Raw genomic sequence first — 18,279 nt, forward strand, 5'->3', positions numbered from 1 at the left:
GAACCTGTATCTGATCTTAATATTATTAGAACTAATAAGAGTGTGATTATGAGATTGTACTGTTAGGGAGCCACATTAATTTACTCATATAATTGGGGCTGATAGGAGAGTTATTATGAGCCAGTTCCATGGCTCCACTGCTCTCATGATCTGAGCTGACTGCATTATGATTATGAGGAGATTTTTGGGGGTTCCATCACCTAAATAATGCAATCAAATCTGATCGAAATACAAATATGTCCCATTTCAGAACCAGGTTTCATCAATGCCATGTTTGAAATGGATTAGACAGTGATTATGAGGCAGATCTACTAGAGAACTGGGTTTGGTTGCTCACAAAATCAAGGCTGAGGGTTGCATGATTATAACAAGGTTCCATTACAGAACTGGGTTCCATTACTCACATGATGGGCGCTGACTGAAAGTCGTCTTGACTCATTCTCTCGGTCTGACGCAAACGCAGGATTTCAGAGTAACTCAGACCTCGCAATTTCAACTTCAGCTGATCCAGAGATGAGGGCTTCATCACTAGAGCTCGGGTTATCTGCTCTCTGACCACCTGCATCACCTACACACACACACACACGCACAGTTACAACTCAGGAGGTTGTCTGCTGAGGTTTTATCACCTACACACATGTACACACACCAACAGGTACCGGCAATTACTCTCTGACCATCTGCACACTCACTAAATAACAGTATTAAAAAGTACTGTGTTAAACTTATTCACAAATTAGGTAATATCCATTGTGGATGGGACCCTATCCAAATTGTAAAACCATGGCAGAAAAGCAGAGATTTAAATCAACTGATAATACATAATGTATTTACCTTATTAAAGTCCTCCGCTGTGGCTCTCATCTCTTTCCATGTTTTGTTGAGGAGCTGAATACAGACGCAGAAGAACTCCTCCCAGGCGTGATCGTGAGTAAAGAACATCGGGTGGTAATCATTACAGCCTTCATTTGCTATAAATACATTTACAGTATCATTATATACCTTTGACTCCAAACTTTTTATCTCATGATTTACACAGCACGCACTAAACTGCAGAGATTTAGAGTTTAATGTCCAGTGTGTGGACATTTCATTAAATTCATATTTTCCCTGAGCACAAATCTGAAGAGATAACTTTGCTAAACTGAGTTTAATGTTTATTGTTCATATATGTCTTACATAAGCTAAATTCAATGGTGCACAAAGAAAAAAAATAGTTTAAAAACTTCAAAACAAGCACAGGTGTCAAACTGAAAAAGTGAAACAAACTCACGCAGTTCCCCGACCTGCAGAATCTCACACAGTATCCGGGTTAGCTCAATCGCACAGCGTCCAAAAGGACACTCGTGTTTATCCTCACGACTGCTATTCTCCAGAACAATCTACATCACACACACAATATGTTTATGACATAGCGTAGGGACCCCAAGTTCCAGCCACTTGAAAATGAAATATCAGGAGTCTTAGCTAACTGTAAATAAATATAAGAACTTTACTCACTCAAATAAACATTTTTCAGGAGACATATGTATGTAGATTAATGTCCAAGACCTGTTTGACTTTGACAGTATATATGTTTTTATATAAAGACGTTTTTGTTTAAGGAGGTGCCAATACTGCTAAGATTATTAGCGCCCCCTATCTTCGGCCACCTCCCCTGCTTGTGACAGTCAAATGAGATGTTTGTATCCGTACTCTACATGTCAGGATTACAGTGGCGGTAGATTTTCCCCTCAGAGAAAAGGAAGCTAACCGCTAAGCTAACGTTTACACTGAGGGAAATATCTGTCGCGAAATGGAAATGTGTTGTGTTCAGTTTTGCACACAACGAATTACAACACTGTTAGAGATACTTAACTATTGTTTAGATGTGTGATTTCTTGCAAGACTGATGTTTAAAGGCCCTACTAAGGCTTAAACTTATGTTTTATTGTTTTAGCCAATGCAATTAACGAAGAGACAAAGCGGAATTGCACCGTATACGGCAGTGGCCGGAGTTAGGGGACGGTCGGAGTTAGGAGGAATAAATATAACTGTGTATAAAAAACAACACCTTAATGAAATACTGAAAAACCTTTCTTAAGGTTTCTCCTCACTCTGAGAGACGCAAACACACTTATAAACACACTGTTTTATAAAACAGCAGTGAAATGACATGGGTTTTCCTTACTCTGATGTACGTATCCTGGTGGACCTTGGCAAGGTACAGCATGTTATCTAGAGCCAACATCCCCGGAGGAGTCTGAGTGAAGTCCAGCGCAGGGTTAACATGGTTCTGCACAAACAACAACAACAACAACAACAAATCAGAAAATACTGATTTTGTTCAATTTTGTTAATGAAATAATCAGATTTTTAATTCTCTTGGAATTTGATGCCCACACTCTAAAAAAAACTGGGAATTGAGGAAAATCTTTATCTGAAATGTTGTTTAGAGAAAAAAAAAAAAAAAAAATTAAATAAATAAATATATATATATATATATATATATATATATATATATATATATATATATATATATATATATATATATATATATATATAAATCAAATAAAAATAAGGAGTGTGGTTCTAAAATCAACAAAGTAAATTTAAGTTCTTTTTTGATTTCTTAATTTTCCTTTAATATATAATAGATATAGGATGTATTCATGCACACACACACACACATACACACACACACACACTTGAAGCACTGCGTGGTGATGTATCGACTCACAGAAAACCCTAACATCTTGTAATCCTTGGAGTAAAGTGCTTTCCTCTTCTCTGTTCCTGACGGATCATTCTCTCCATCAAACGCAATCCTCCGTAGCTCGAAGATCACATCTCTCTGAGCCTGAGCTCCAAGAGGAACATACACATTTTAAAGGATAATTTTAAAATATAGAAATAGGAGGGAAGAGGAATGTGCAGGAGTACAGAAACACGGCTGAATACCTGACAAACACAGTCTGTTAATGGAGCTTTGTTCTTATTGGCCGTTCATTCAAAAACAGGTAAAGGTTTAACATTCATAACATTACTGTAACTATATGGCACTAAACTGCTGCAGGCTCAACAATGTTTTATTCTGTCGCAGTGAGCAAAAAATGAATTAATTTGTTTAATTATTAGTTAGATAATATGTTACTGCCTCTAGCTGAAGTCCTGGAAACAACAGTTAGTAAAATGTAAAATAAAAACGATCTGATCCACCTGGTCAGTAGGGTCCATCTTGGTCATCATGCGCTCCTCCAAGAGGTTAAATGTCAAAACCTGCAGCACGTACAGCTGATGAGCCATTTCAGCTTTAATTGGGCGATTCCCGCGGACTATGTGCTGCACAAAACAGAAAAACAATAAAATTTAATATTAAAGTGCTCCAAAAGCCTCCAAGAGAGCTCCTCTAAAGACAAACACAAAAAGGCAAATAGAAATGGAACATTTAAGCATCTGTGGTGTTTTCTGGTTTAATCCTGACTATCATTCATTATCATTAACCGCTTATTCAGTTCATGGTCAGGGTGGGTCCAGAGCCTACTTGGAATCATTAGGTGCATGACGGGAATACACCCTGGATGGGGCGCCAGTCCTTCACAGGGCAACACAGACACACACACTCACACCTATGGACACTTTTTGAATCGCCAATCCACCTACCAACGTGTGCTTTTGGACTGTGGGAGGAAACCACACTCCTCACAGACAGTCACCCGGAGGAAACCCACACAGACACAGGGAGAACACAGCACACTCCTCATAGACAGTCACCCGGAGGAAACCCACACAGACACAGGGAGAACATACCACACTCCTCACAGACAATCACCCGGAGCGGGAATCGAACCCACATCCTCCAGGTCCCTGGAGCTGTGTGACTGCGACACCTACCTGCTGCACCACCGTGCCGCCCTTAATCCTGACTCTGTAGAATGAAATTCTGATTAATATTTTATGCTGAGTTTAATAAAAACCCTTACATTCAGGATGATGGATCTGAGATGTTTCTGAGCCAAAGTACTTGCCATTTCCTAAGAAAAAAACACACACACACACAACAGCAGAGATAAAATATCTTCAGTGAAACAGGAATATTTCACTCTTAACTGACACACAAGTTCTTTTCCTTATAAACCTTTACTTTTACTCTATACTCTCCATATACTTCTCCAGATCCCTTCATACTTCTCCACACTCTTTCCTACCCTACTTGCATACTCCTTTACACTATTTTATGTAATACTACCTCAGCAGGTTGTGGATTCGAGTGTATTTACACACTGTGTGTGTGTGTGTGTGAGTGAGTGTTACCTGGCGTCTGTCCTCTGGAGCTTTAAGGAACAAAGCGTTAATGAGTGCAATGGCATAAGTTTGGATTTCTTGATTTGACCTGAAAAACACACACAAACACAGACACGGTTAGAGGTATCTTGTTCTTTAGCTGCTCCACATCTCAGAATAAAAACACTGAGCCAGATTCATAGACCTTATAAACCGCTTATAAACATTTCTGAGCCTGTAATGAACAAAATCACCAGGAAAAACCAGTCTCTTCAAAGTGCTTTGAAGCAGCTGCACAAGTCTGAAGTCACCATACTCAGTGCCAAGACTCTGCCAGAGACACAAAACTCCCCCTGCACTGCGCAAGGAATCTGGAATGGAAGGTCTGGCCCAGCGTTAAAATAATCTTTAGCACTTTTGTGTTAAACCTGAGGAGTGTGTGAGTGCATGAGTGTGTGTGTGACAGGAGAAGGGTGTGTCCGCGGCTCTGCCAGTGTTTGGGTGTGTGTGTGAGTGTATGTGCTCACACTTGCAGGTGTCCGATGAGTTGTGCCACGGTGATCTCTTGCGCCACCCGGTGGTAAAGGCTGTGACTGTTCAGCACCATGCTCTCCAGGATCGCCAGGGAGCGCTGGAGTATGGATACGTCCACCATAGGCTGGTTCACATAGCCGGCAATCTGTAAACCGTAATCAATATTGGTGATTTATAATCAGTAAACACACATACATTTACACACACACACACACTCACACACTCACACAGAGCAGTCAACCTTCAGATGTTTAATATATATAAAAATCTGTAATCAATAATCAACAACATTCAAAGAGACATATCCACCATTGGCTGATTAACATAAACATGTTTAGTGAGAGAGAGAGAGCGAGAGAGAGAGAGAGAGAGAAGGAGGGAAAGATAGAGAGGGTAAGAAAGAGAGAAAGAGACAGGAGCGAAAGATAGAGAGGGTGAGATAGAGAGAGAGAGAGAGGGAGAACAAGGGAAAGATAGAGAGGGTAAGAGAAAGAGAGAGAGAGAGAGAGAGAGAGAGAGAGAGAGAGAGAGAGAGAGAGCAGACAGACAGAGAGATAAAGAGAAAAAGAGAGCGAGAGAGAGAGCAGATAAAGAGAGAGAGAGAGAGAGAGAGAGAGAGAGAGAAAGAGAGAGCAGACAGAGAGAGAGAGAACGAGGGAAAGAGAGTGAGGGTGAGAGAGAAAAACAAGGCAAAGATAGAGAGAGAGGGAGAGAGAGAGGGAGAGAGAGAACGAGGCAAAGATAGAGAGAGAGAGAGAGAGAGAGAGAGAGAGAGAGAGAGAGAGACTGTGGCTGAAGATGACATGACTATTCATAGATGAGTAACTAAGAAAACCCAGGTCCAGATCTCGTTGCTAAGCAACAGCATCCCACACAGAAACAGAACATAGAAAAGAGGTCCACAGGTCAAACACCCCTTAAAAATGTTAGGGCAAATAAGAGATAAATAGAGACAAATGTGACTTGTGTCTCATATTTACAGGTAATTAATACTGACATCTGAATAGAAATGAAACAGGTTATATTTCAGGTTTTTATCACCGTGATTGCTGTTATGGTAAAGATGATGACAAAACAATAATGAAGATAAGGCTGATGATGACAATGTTTGGTTCTTACCTGTTTGATGAAAGACAGAGAGATCAGGTCCCAGGACACAATGCCATGATCCATTAACTCAAGGAACGCAGTGAGGGTAAAGGCCAGCATCTCCCCAAAACTGCGACAAGCGATAAATAGGAAAACAGAGACCGAGCGATTTGAGTACCTTACTGTTACAATATCAAGACACTGTCTGTAAGATCTAACAGCATCAGTTCAGATGAAGACACACCCTGTGATCAGTGGCGATTGCTCTAAGACTGCAAGGGAAGCTCAGCTTCCCCTAAAATGTAAAAAAATAAGTGATCAAATATCAACTGTTGTGTGTACATGTCATTGAATAAATATGCACTACAACGCGCTCAACTTTTGTTCAGAATCAGCTTCTTATCATGGGTAAAGATGCAGCTTTCATCTCAATCATTCCCACAGCTTCACAGTGCTTTAAACAGTGTGGACGCAGAGCGTCCACAGAGTTCAATGGAGAAGCAGCGAAGTGCAGGGAAACGAGACGAGTGATAGGATAAATGCTGGGCCTTGTCCCGCCCATCGGACGCTCAGCGTCTCTGGGGGTCTATGGGGCAGTGGGCTGGCCTCGGCTGGCCCGGACGCTCAGCTTCTGCATGATGATTGGATGATCTGTCTGAGGCTGAATACCTTTTTGATTGACAGCGAAATGAGCGAATCAGCGACCCTTTGTGTAAAGATCCGTGGGAGCATTACATTTTCATTCTGTTCTGAGTTGAACCAGACTTTCTTAAACCTCTTAGCGGCATTTTCTTTGTTAAAAACGACTAGTGACAAACCGAGCTTCTATTTCTGGTGGGTTTTTTTGTAGCTGCTTGTGTTTGGAGACTGACTTCTATCACTCTTTCTGACTTCTATCGCAGTTTCTAGTGGGTGCTGCTGAGCCCCTCCACCGTCACAAAGCACTCACAGGCGGACACTTCACATGGGCCAAGGCCGTTTAAGCAGCCTAGCTCTGCTGGCCATTGAGAGGACACTAGTCAAGTCCCTGGAAAAGACGCCTTGTTGGTACGACAGAGTCACAGATCATTTTCTTGAAAAGGAACGGAGGGTAGAATTTACGTATAAATAAACCGACACATTTTATGATGTAGGCTGAAATTGAGCTTCCCCTATGAGAGGCCGTCTAGGGCAAATACACTGAAACACTTGCGCGCACTACACTGAAACACTTGCGCGCACTACACTGAAACACTTGCGCGCACTACACTGAAACACTTGCGCGCACTACACTGAAACACTTGCGCGCACTACACTGAAACACTTGCGCGCACTACATTGAAACCCTTGCGCACACTACACTGAAACACGTTCACAGTACACACTGAAACATTTGCACTACACTTCACATACACTCGTATAAATATTAAACATGACGTGTGTGTGTGAGAGAGAGAGAAGATGCACTCAGCTGTGTAGCACAGGGTACAATCTTTTATGACTAATTCCTGTGCTCTGTGTCTTTTCAGAGATGAACAAACATTTGTTCTTATTATTTTTTATTAGTCTTTTCATATTTGATCAGCCATTGCGTATTTCTGGTAACAGTGAGGATATCCGTAATTTTTTGCGTGATGTCCTGCGTTGTGTGGAATCCATACAAGATGACCCGCTACACAGACACTACACTGAACTGGAGCACCACACAAGAACCATTCAGTCAATCATACGTGTAGTTGGGCACAGAGAAGGGCCTGTGATGAGAGAATGCACGACTCTTTTGGAGTCTTTATATCAGTGTCTAATTCTCATTTTACAACAATATCCGGGCCAAAGACATCAAGGCAACAATATTCTCATAATTCCTCCAACAACTTCCAGTGGCACGTCCGGTCGCCCACGGTATGATTTAACAGCAGACCAGATTATCCACTGCCTAAATCTGGGATTTAATTGGCAAAGAATCGCTTCCATTTTTGGAATTGATCGACAAGTGTGCAAGTGTCTCAGTGTAGTATGCGCAAGTGTTTCAATGTGTCATGCGCAAGTGTTTCAGTGTAGTGTGCGCAAGTGTTTCAATGTAGTGTGCGCAAGTGGTTCAATGTAGTGTGCGCAAGTGTTTCAATGTAGTGTGCGCAAGTGTTTCAGTGTGTAGTGTGCAAGTGTTTCAATGTAGTGTGCGCAAGTGTTTCAGTGTATTTGCCCTAGACGGCCTCCCATATTCCCCTCCGTGAAAGACCATCATCCGCCACTGCCTGTGATGTTTGTGCTAATATTTAATTTACTGTTGAATTATATTTTAGTTGGCCCTTCGAATGAAGACCATGCTGCGACCTGGAACTCTTTTTATGGGCATGACCCTGCTTTAAATGCATTAAAGGATCAATAGCCCTGTCCCAATTCCAAAACTGCCTGTGCCTGTGAAGACCTAGGGCTGCAATGTGGCGCGTTTTGTCATTTTCCAGACCACAGTGGTTCCCCACAAGGACCAGCTACGTGTCCTAACAACGACTTTCAGTGAGGTCTGTAAACAGGCAAGTTCAGCAGAGCCTTACTACCCAGAATTTCTTGAGATACAAGTGAGGACCGGAGCAGAAAGAACATTTTTGTTTACAGCATGTGTTTGAACCTATCACTTTTCAAAGTACATTCTCTTAAAGATCTGTGAATTGTTGATGTCAGACTTTGAGAAGTACCATTAGCTTAATGCTCCATTTATTTCAACTCTTTCTACTTCATGTTATGAAATAGCAGTTATACTGACCCCTATTGGTCTGGATGTGTCAGAGGTTCTGTATTAAACCTATTTGGAATGTGATCAACCTTCTTAATCTCTTGTGAGTAATACAAAATCTATTTCAAATACATTGTTAGATAATTCCTGGCGGTAAAAATGACTTCAAACTTTAAACAAACCCTTAATAACATTATAAAGCTTAATCAACATCATGTCACTGACTGAGTGCCGCTCTCAACGAGGCGCGCCAAAGTCCCGATGCCCTCCATGTTGATGAACTCAGCAGCAAAGGTGGGGTCGGCCGAGAGTTTGGCGAGCTCTTTCAGCGCCTCCAGACGAGCGTCAATCCCATGAGACTGGATCCGGTCCAGCAGCTGACGAGCTGCTCGCGTCTACAAACAGAACATAATCCAGGTTTTAAAAAGTAAATGGAGTAATGATTTAACAGAAAACCGCCTTTGACGGGTGAACTGCTAGATCCAATTAACCCTTACACACCGGTGTGTTCTGTGGTGATTATATAAACACTGATGGAGTTTACGTCCTAAATACTTTAAACACACAGTCTTTAATGGTGGGAAAAAAAGAATCAGGGGCTTCTAAGCACTATGACCATCATCAAGAGACTGACAGTTCTAGTCCTAGAGAGCACAGCCTCTCCAGAATGAGCATCTGCTAATTAACGAGACAGATCTGAGCCGCTGATATTCTACTCCGAGTGTGCTGAGCTGTCTAACGGTACAGCAGTAGTTGCAAGAGGCAATGTCTGGCTTCACATGTCTCGTAAAAGTGTGCCCTTCACTCTTCCAGGTCGGTGGCATGACATGTGAGTGAGAGTGGTGGGGTGTCCTGGCTTACAGGGGAAACTGGAGATGACTAATTATTGGGGAGAAAATATTTACATAAAATAAAAAAGAGAAAAAGAAATACCGGAGAAATGGCTAATCTCAGGATCGTCCCATTCTTTATCTCTCCACGGCTCTGAAAACACAACAAAACAAACCCATTAAGAGAGAGTAGTATGTTTAATACATATTATGTGAACACAACTGAACTCACAAACAATTTCTGTTTATGTTATTGGTAATGAATGTGACTTGCTCAGTGACGTAAAGCTTATCCCCTTGCTGTTTGGAGCATTATTAATCTGATTGATGTTGACTGAGTCTGACCTGTTCAGTGATGTAGAGCTGAGGGCCATCAGCGTAGCGCAGAGCAAACTGCTCCGAACCAGACAAAGACCAACTGAAAAATACAAAAAAAGTAATTACAAATAAGAGAAAGACAGATAGCGAGAGAGTGAGAGAGAGAGAGAGAGAGAGAGAGAGAGAGAGAGAGAGAGAGAGAGGGACTCACCCATCACACACTTCTCTAATGATGGAGGAAAGTGGCTTTTTCTGAAACACAAAAATAGATCATTCTTTCACACAAATTAATTTTAATTTTTTTTACATTTCCCAACATGACAGAAAACTGACTGTATTACGAGAAAATGAATGATAAAACATTTATTCATTCATTCATTCATTATCTGTAACCCTTATCCAGTTCAGGGTCGTGGTGGGTCCAGAGCCTACCTGGAATCATTGGGCGCAAGGCGGGAATACACCCTGGAGGGGGCCCCAGTCCTTCACAGGGCAACACACACACTCACACATTCACTCACACACTCACACCTACGGACACTTTAGAGTCGCCAATCCACCTACCTATGTGTGTTTTTGGATTGTGGGAGGAAACTGGAGCACCCGTAGGAAACCCACGCGGACACAGGGAGAACACACCACACTCCTCACAGACAGTCACCCGGAGGAAACCCACGCAGACACAGAGAGAACACACCACACTCCTCACAGACAGTCACCCGGAGGAAACCCACGCGGACACAGAGAGAACACACCACACTCCTCACAGGTAGTCACCTGGAGGAAACCCACGTAGACACAGGGAGAACACTCCACACTCCTCACAGACAGTCACCCGGAGGAAACCCACGCAGACACAGAGAGAACACACCACACTCCTCACAGACAGTCACCCGGAGGAAACCCACACGGACACAGAGAGAACACACCACACTCCTCACAGGTAGTCACCTGGAGGAAACCCACGTAGACACAGGGAGAACACACCACACTCCTCACAGACAGTCACCCGGAGTAAACCCACGCGGACACAGAGAGAACACACCACACTCCTCACAGGTAGTCACCTGGAGGAAACCCACGTAGACACAGGGAGAACACACCACACTCCTCACAGACAGTCACCCGGAGGAAACCCACGCAGACACAGAGAGAACACACCACACTCCTCACAGACAGTCACCCGGAGGAAACCCACGCAGACACAGAGAGAACACACCACACTCCTCACAGACAGTCACCCGGAGGAAACCCACGCGGACACAGAGAGAACACACCACACTCCTCACAGACAGTCACCCGGAGCGGGAATCGAACCCACATCCTCCAGGCCCCTGGAGTGGTGTGACTGTGACACTACCTGGTCGATCTCTATGAGCTGAGCGTTAGCACCCGGCCACTCAATGGCAACTTTAACGATATCAGACGGCGGCGGCATCACAGCTCTCCTCTCGGGCATAACACTGAAACACAGAATAATTAAAACAGACATCAGTCAGAGTATCTCCAAAAGCATTTCAGTTTACTGATGTTCAGTATCAATCAATGTTCAGATTTTAGCTCTGGATTAACATAACCAGGTCTTATTATATTTCATTTATAGACCTGTAATTGGTGAAATAAGCAGTATAACAAGATCCAGGTTCATTTATATGGATTAATTTAACCTGGGGTTAATTACGTTTTACAGAATTAAATTAATATAAAAACTACTGTAATTTCTATATATATATATTAAAGCACACAATGTAAATAATATTGAATTATTTCTATGAAATGCTTTATAAACCTGGATTAATAGATCTTTTAATACTTCAGTTCTATAGTTTGTTATACAGTGCAGGATTAATATAAACCAGTTTAATTTCTACACATTGTTAGCTGTTGGTCATTTCTAAGATTTGTTTATTAAAAGATGTGTTTATTTTTAAACATTGTATTAAAAACACATTAATAACCATTCTCAGGATATTACATAACAGCAGAACTCTCCCTTTTACTGTGGTTCTGTTAAGAACTCTCTTTTCCTGTGGTTCTGTTAAGAACTCTCTTTCTTTGTGGTTCTGTTAAGAAGCCTCTTTTCCTGTGGTTCTGTTAAGAACCCTCTTTCCCTGTGGTTCTGTTAAGAACTCTCTTTTCCTGTGGTTCTGTTAAGAACTCTCTTTTCCTGTGGTTCTGTTAAGAACTCTCTATTCTTGTGGTTCTGATAAGAACCCTCTTTTCCTGTGGTTCTGTTAAGAACGCTCTTTTCCTGTGGTTCTGTTAAGAACGCTCTTTTCCTGTGGTTCTGTTAAGAACACTCTATTCCTGTGGTTCTGTTAAGAACTCTCTGTTCCTGTGGTTCTGTTAAGAACTCTCTATTCCTGTGGTTCTGTTAAGAACTCTCTATTCCTGTGGTTCTGTTAAGAACTCTCTTTTCCTGTGGTTCTGTTAAGAACTCTCTTTTCCTGTGGTTCTGTTAAGAACTCTCTGTTCCTGTGGTCCTGTTAAGAACACTCTGTTCCTGTGGTTCTGTTAAGAACACTCTGTTCCTGTGGTTCTGTTAAGAACACTCTGTTCCTGTGGTTCTGTTAAGAACACTCTGTTCCTGTGGTTCTGTTAAGAACACTCTGTTCCTGTGGTTCTGTTAAGAACACTCTGTTCCTGTGGTTCTGTTAAGAACTCTCTGTTCCTGTGGTTCTGTTAAGAACTCTCTATTCCTGTGGTTCTGTTAAGAACTCTCTATTCCTGTGGTTCTGTTAAGAACTCTCTTTTCCTGTGGTTCTGTTAAGAACTCTCTTTTCCTGTGGTTCTGTTAAGAACTCTCTATTCCTGTGGTTCTGTTAAGAACACTCTGTTCCTGTGGTTCTGTTAAGAACACTCTGTTCCTGTGGTTCTGTTAAGAACACTCTGTTCCTGTGGTTCTGTTAAGAACTCTCTGTTCCTGTGGTTCTGTTAAGAACTCTCTGTTCCTGTGGTTCTGTTAAGAACTCTCTATTCCTGTGGTTCTGTTAAGAACTCTCTATTCCTGTGGTTCTGTTAAGAACTCTCTATTCCTGTGGTTCTGTTAAGAACTCTCTATCTACACTCTATACATTCTACACATTGTTAGCTGTTGGTCATTTCTAAGATTTGTTTATTAAAAGATGTGTTTATTTTTAAACATTGTATTAAAAACACATTAATAACCATTCTCAGGATATTACATAACAGCAGAACTCTCCCTTTTACTGTGGTTCTGTTAAGAACTCTCTTTTCCTGTGGTTCTGTTAAGAACTCTCTTTTCCTGTGGTTCTGTTAAGAACTCTCTTTCTTTGTGGTTCTGTTAAGAACCCTCTTTCCCTGTGGTTCTGTTAAGAACTCTCTTTTCCTGTGGTTCTGTTAAGAACTCTCTATTCTTGTGGTTCTGATAAGAACCCTCTTTTCCTGTGGTTCTGTTAAGAACTCTCTTTTCCTGTGGTTCTGTTAAGAACTCTCTATTCCTGTGGTTCTGTTAAGAACACTCTATTCCTGTGGTTCTGTTAAGAACTCTCTTTTCCTGTGGTTCTGTTAAGAACTCTCTTTTCCTGTGGTTCTGTTAAGAACTCTCTATTCCTGTGGTTCTGTTAAGAACACTCTGTTCCTGTGGTTCTGTTAAGAACACTCTGTTCCTGTGGTTCTGTTAAGAACACTCTGTTCCTGTGGTTCTGTTAAGAACACTCTGTTCCTGTGGTTCTGTTAAGAACTCTCTGTTCCTGTGGTTCTGTTAAGAACTCTCTGTTCCTGTGGTTCTGTTAAGAACTCTCTATTCCTGTGGTTCTGTTAAGAACTCTCTATTCCTGTGGTTCTGTTAAGAACACTCTATTCCTGTGGTTTTGTTAAGAACTCTCTTTTCCTGTGGTTCTGTTAAGAACACTCTATTCCTGTGGTTCTGTTAAGAACTCTCTATTCCTGTGGTTCTGTTAAGAACTCTCTATTCCTGTGGTTCTGTTAAGAACTCTCTGTTCCTGTGGTTCTGTTAAGAACTCTATGTTCCTGTGGTTCTGTTAAGAACACTCTGTTCCTGTGGTTCTGTTAAGAACTCTCTATTCCTGTGGTTCTGTTAAGAACTCTCTTTTCCTGTGGTTCTGTTAAGAACTCTCTTTTCCTGTGGTTCTGTTAAGAACTCTCTGTTCCTGTGGTTCTGTTAAGAACTCTCTGTTCCTGTGGTTCTGTTAAGAACTCTCTGTTCCTGTGGTTCTGTTAAGAACTCTCTGTTCCTGTGGTTCTGTTAAGAACTCTCTGTTCCTGTGGTTCTGTTAAGAACTCTCTTTCTCTGTGGTTCTGTTAAGAACTCTCTTTCTCTGTGGTTCTGTTAAGAACTCTCTTTCTCTGTGGTTCTGTTAAGAACTCTCTGTTCCTGTGGTTCTGTTAAGAACGCTCTATTCCTGTGGTTCTGTTAAGAACTCTCTATTCCTGTGGTTCTGTTAAGAACTCTCTTTCTCTGTGGTTCTGTTAAGAACTCTCTGTTCCTGTGGTTCTGTTAAGAACTCTCTGTTCCTGTGGTTCTGTTAAGAACTCTCTTTTCCTGTGGTTCTGTTAAGAACTCTCTGTTCCTGTGGTTCTGTTAAGAACTCTCTGTTCCTGTGGTTCTGTTAAGAACTCTCTTTCTCTGTGGTTCTGTTAAGAACTCTCTTTCTCTGTGGTTCTGTTAAGAACTCTCTTTCTCTGTGGTTCTGTTAAGAACTCTCTTTCTCTGTGGTTCTGTTAAGAACTCTCTGTTCCTGTGGTTCTGTTAAGAACTCTCTATTCCTGTGGTTCTGTTAAGAACTCTCTATTCCTGTGGTTCTGTTAAGAACTCTCTATTCCTGTGGTTCTGTTAAGAACTCTCTATTCCTGTGGTTCTGTTAAGAACACTCTATTCCTGTGGTTCTGTTAAGAACTCTCTATTCCTGTGGTTCTGTTAAGAACTCTCTATTCCTGTGGTTCTGTTAAGAACTCTCTTTTCCTGTGGTTCTGTTAAGAACTCTCTGTTCCTGTGGTTCTGTTAAGAACACTCTATTCCTGTGGTTCTGTTAAGAACTCTCTTTTCCTGTGGTTCTGTTAAGAACTCTCTGTTCCTGTGGTTCTGTTAAGAACTCTCTTTGTCTGTGGTTCTGTTAAGAACTCTCTTTGTCTGTGGTTCTGTTAAGAACTCTCTTTCTCTGTGGTTCTGTTAAGAACTCTCTTTCTCTGTGGTTCTGTTAAGAACTCTCTGTTCCTGTGGTTCTGTTAAGAACTCTCTGTTCCTGTGGTTCTGTTAAGAACTCTCTTTCTCTGTGGTTCTGTTAAGAACTCTCTGTTCCTGTGGTTCTGTTAAGAACTCTCTGTTCCTGTGGTTCTGTTAAGAACTCTCTGTTCCTGTGGTTCTGTTAAGAACTCTCTGTTCCTGTGGTTCTGTTAAGAACTCTCTTTTCCTGTGGTTCTGTTAAGAACTCTCTGTTCCTGTGGTTCTGTTAAGAACTCTCTGTTCCTGTGGTTCTGTTAAGAACACTCTGTTCCTGTGGTTCTGTTAAGAACTCTCTGTTCCTGTGGTTCTGTTAAGAACTCTCTGTTCCTGTGGTTCTGTTAAGAACTCTCTGTTCCTGTGGTTCTGTTAAGAACTCTCTTTCTCTGTGGTTCTGTTAAGAACTCTCTTTCTCTGTGGTTCTGTTAAGAACTCTCTTTCTCTGTGGTTCTGTTAAGAACTCTCTGTTCCTGTGGTTCTGTTAAGAACTCTCTGTTCCTGTGGTTCTGTTAAGAACTCTCTTTTCCTGTGGTTCTGTTAAGAACTCTCTTTTCCTGTGGTTCTGTTAAGAACTCTCTGTTCCTGTGGTTCTGTTAAGAACTCTCTTTTCCTGTGGTTCTGTTAAGAACACTCTGTTCCTGTGGTTCTGTTAAGAACACTCTGTTCCTGTGGTTCTGTTAAGAACACTCTGTTCCTGTGGTTCTGTTAAGAACACTCTGTTCCTGTGGTTCTGTTAAGAACACTCTGTTCCTGTGGTTCTGTTAAGAACACTCTGTTCCTGTGGTTCTGTTAAGAACTCTCTGTTCCTGTGGTTCTGTTAAGAACTCTCTGTTCCTGTGGTTCTGTTAAGAACACTCTGTTCCTGTGGTTCTGTTAAGAACACTCTGTTCCTGTGGTTCTGTTAAGAACACTCTGTTCCTGTGGTTCTGTTAAGAACTCTCTGTTCCTGTGGTTCTGTTAAGAACTCTCTGTTCCTGTGGTTCTGTTAAGAACTCTCTGTTCCTGTGGTTCTGTTAAGAACTCTCTTTCTCTGTGGTTCTGTTAAGAACCCTCTTTCTCTGTGGTTCTGTTAAGAACCCTCTTTCTCTGTGGTTCTGTTAAGAACTCTCTTTCTCTGTGGTTCTGTACAGTTTGTTCTTGTTAATTGTGAAAAGCCTGTATTTTTTTCACTGAGCAAAAGCAGAAATATTTGACTGAATTTTTCTTCCTCTCTCACTCTTTTTTATGAGTGTTACTCCCACACACTTCCACACATTTCTCTACTCACAGAGGAGACATAGCAGCAAAAGACAATAAAAAGTAAGTGTACGGCAGTGCATTCAGACTGCACCATGTGCGGTCAGAATGCAGTGCAGTGTATTACAGAGTGTCCAAGCAGCACCTATGAAGTATCTATTCAGTGTATATTCACTGTCTGATGCATGTCTATTCAATGTCCATGAAGTGCCTACGTAGCATAAGGTATTTATGTAGCATTTATTCAGCTTCTATTTATTATGTACGCAGCCTTTATTCAGGGTCTTGCTTCTGTTGTGTCTATTGATAATCTAGTGTAGTGTCTATTAAATATGAAGTATATATATAACATTTATTCTGTGTCTACTTACTGTCTATTTAGTGTCTATGTAGGGTCTAGATAATGCTAACTCTAACTAGCTGTACTGATGCATTAGCCACACCCACTTCAGTTAGAAAAACTGTACTCAGATCTAGTCTCTTTACTCTAATAAGATGCAGCTGCAAATATAAACCCCACGCCACAACCAGATGCACGTGTTTCACCTCCTATCAATCAATAATTGGCTGCTGTTTTCAACAGGCATTAAAGAATCTTTTAGTAGAGAATAAACATACGTTTTAATTTGCCCAAATTTAGAGGTCTGATGAATTCTCCTCGTGTCCAAACTGTTACTGCCTCTACAGGAAAAAAAAAATATATATATACACATATATAAATAACATTTAATAAAGATACTATTTATAAACTCAGACAGAAAAACTGTCTTAGAAGAATATGATCAATTAAAACAATAAATGTGCCAAACTTACAGATATAATGTCTCAGAGTAAAGGAACAAAAATCAAAACTAAGGGCTCACTGTGTTCCTTAAACTCATCGTGTTCAGAAGAGAACATTAACCTGTAATTCTGTGACTACAGCTCAACACACTCGGAGGAGAACGCTACACGCTACTCTCCGCATTAAGAATGGCTGTGGCATTACATATAGTTCATTACATATATATGACATAAATAAACGATAATGCATAAATTAGTAAGACATTAACCAAATATTTGACTTGTTTAATAGAACTGAGAGGTTTATTACGATTTTTTAAAGTTTATAAATCACAGTGATGTGGACAGATTATTAAATAAATACAATATCTTTTCAGGACTTTTTTTTACAGGTATTTGATCAACCTGAGTGTGCTGTTATTTGATTTTCTCTGATAAAAATGATAACCGATATTTTTAAATAGGAAAAACCTTAAAACAAAGACCTTATAAAGTTAAAGTTGTCTTCTTATTCGAATTTTCCGTTCCACCTTAAATGGTGCATCATGTCCATGGGCACAGCCGCACCATTTAAGGTGGGTCGGAAAATTCGAATAAGAACACAACTTAAGCATTGTGCCTTAACATTTAACTTTAACTATTTACTGTAAAAATGTAACAGGCGTTTACTGAGAGACACTCCGTCTACATTTTCCGCACCATTTAAGGTGGAATGGATAACACAACTGGCCAACTAACGTTACACTGCACAACAGCCTTTAACGCTTTATAACTGTAACCGTTTGTGAGCTCGAAGCACGTTAAACGCTCGAAACATAATATTCAAAGGCGGTTTGAGCGTTTAAAAGACTTATATAAAAACAGACACAATAATAAATACATACAGAAGCAGAGTGACTCATAGAGAACCGCCTCGACCGAAAACAACCGAAGCTTAAACGGCTTCTGCGGATAAAACCAGGCCTTACAAAAGCCAAGTGACCGAAAAAAACATATTTAGCCTTTACCTGAGATAATTTAAAGCGATTAAATCATCATAACATCCACCAAAAGCCTCGGTCTCGGGCCATAATCCGCCAATAACCCGTATCTCCTCGCCTCTTCTTTAAGGATGGATGCTGATTAAATGGATAAGAGAGCCCTCAGTGGGCGGGGCCTCGTCTCTGCTCTACTTTGATTGCCTTTGGCTCACGTCAATCTGCGTGTCTATTTTAAAAAGGAATGTCACTTACTTTCCAAAAGTGTCCACATAATAAAGTGTTAGAGAACAAACAAATAGATGGAGAGTGTTTAGATGGGTCCTGGTTTAA

The 18,279-nt window shown here is 41.1% G+C and overlaps 1 protein-coding gene across 3 annotated transcripts; it reads right to left on the bottom strand.

The window, feature by feature from the left end:
• Nucleotides 1-400: 400 nt before the first annotated feature.
• On the bottom strand, nucleotides 401-18,111 carry elmo2 (engulfment and cell motility 2). 3 transcript variants are annotated; one of them, XM_066671849.1, is made up of 17 exons: nucleotides 17,977-18,111; nucleotides 16,805-16,867; nucleotides 11,108-11,210; nucleotides 9,959-9,999; nucleotides 9,775-9,847; nucleotides 9,533-9,583; nucleotides 8,825-8,994; nucleotides 5,917-6,016; nucleotides 4,797-4,942; nucleotides 4,294-4,372; nucleotides 3,963-4,013; nucleotides 3,199-3,321; nucleotides 2,720-2,839; nucleotides 2,171-2,275; nucleotides 1,274-1,382; nucleotides 835-971; nucleotides 401-568 (listed from the first exon to the last, which is right to left on the bottom strand). In XM_066671849.1, exons 3-17 carry the CDS (start codon nucleotides 11,204-11,206, stop codon nucleotides 401-403), a joined length of 1,572 nt encoding a protein of 523 aa, XP_066527946.1. In that variant the 5' UTR covers nucleotides 11,207-11,210; nucleotides 16,805-16,867; nucleotides 17,977-18,111. The 3 variants fall into 3 exon arrangements, with proteins under 3 accessions (XP_066527946.1, XP_066527943.1, XP_066527944.1); XM_066671846.1 differs by having other exon boundaries at nucleotides 4,791-4,942; XM_066671847.1 differs by lacking the exon at nucleotides 16,805-16,867 and having other exon boundaries at nucleotides 4,791-4,942; nucleotides 17,977-18,081.
• Between the last annotated feature and the right edge of the window lie 168 nt (nucleotides 18,112-18,279).

This window comes from Hoplias malabaricus, chromosome 5 (assembly GCF_029633855.1).
Source record: "Hoplias malabaricus isolate fHopMal1 chromosome 5, fHopMal1.hap1, whole genome shotgun sequence".
Taxonomy (NCBI): Eukaryota; Metazoa; Chordata; class Actinopteri; order Characiformes; family Erythrinidae; genus Hoplias; species Hoplias malabaricus.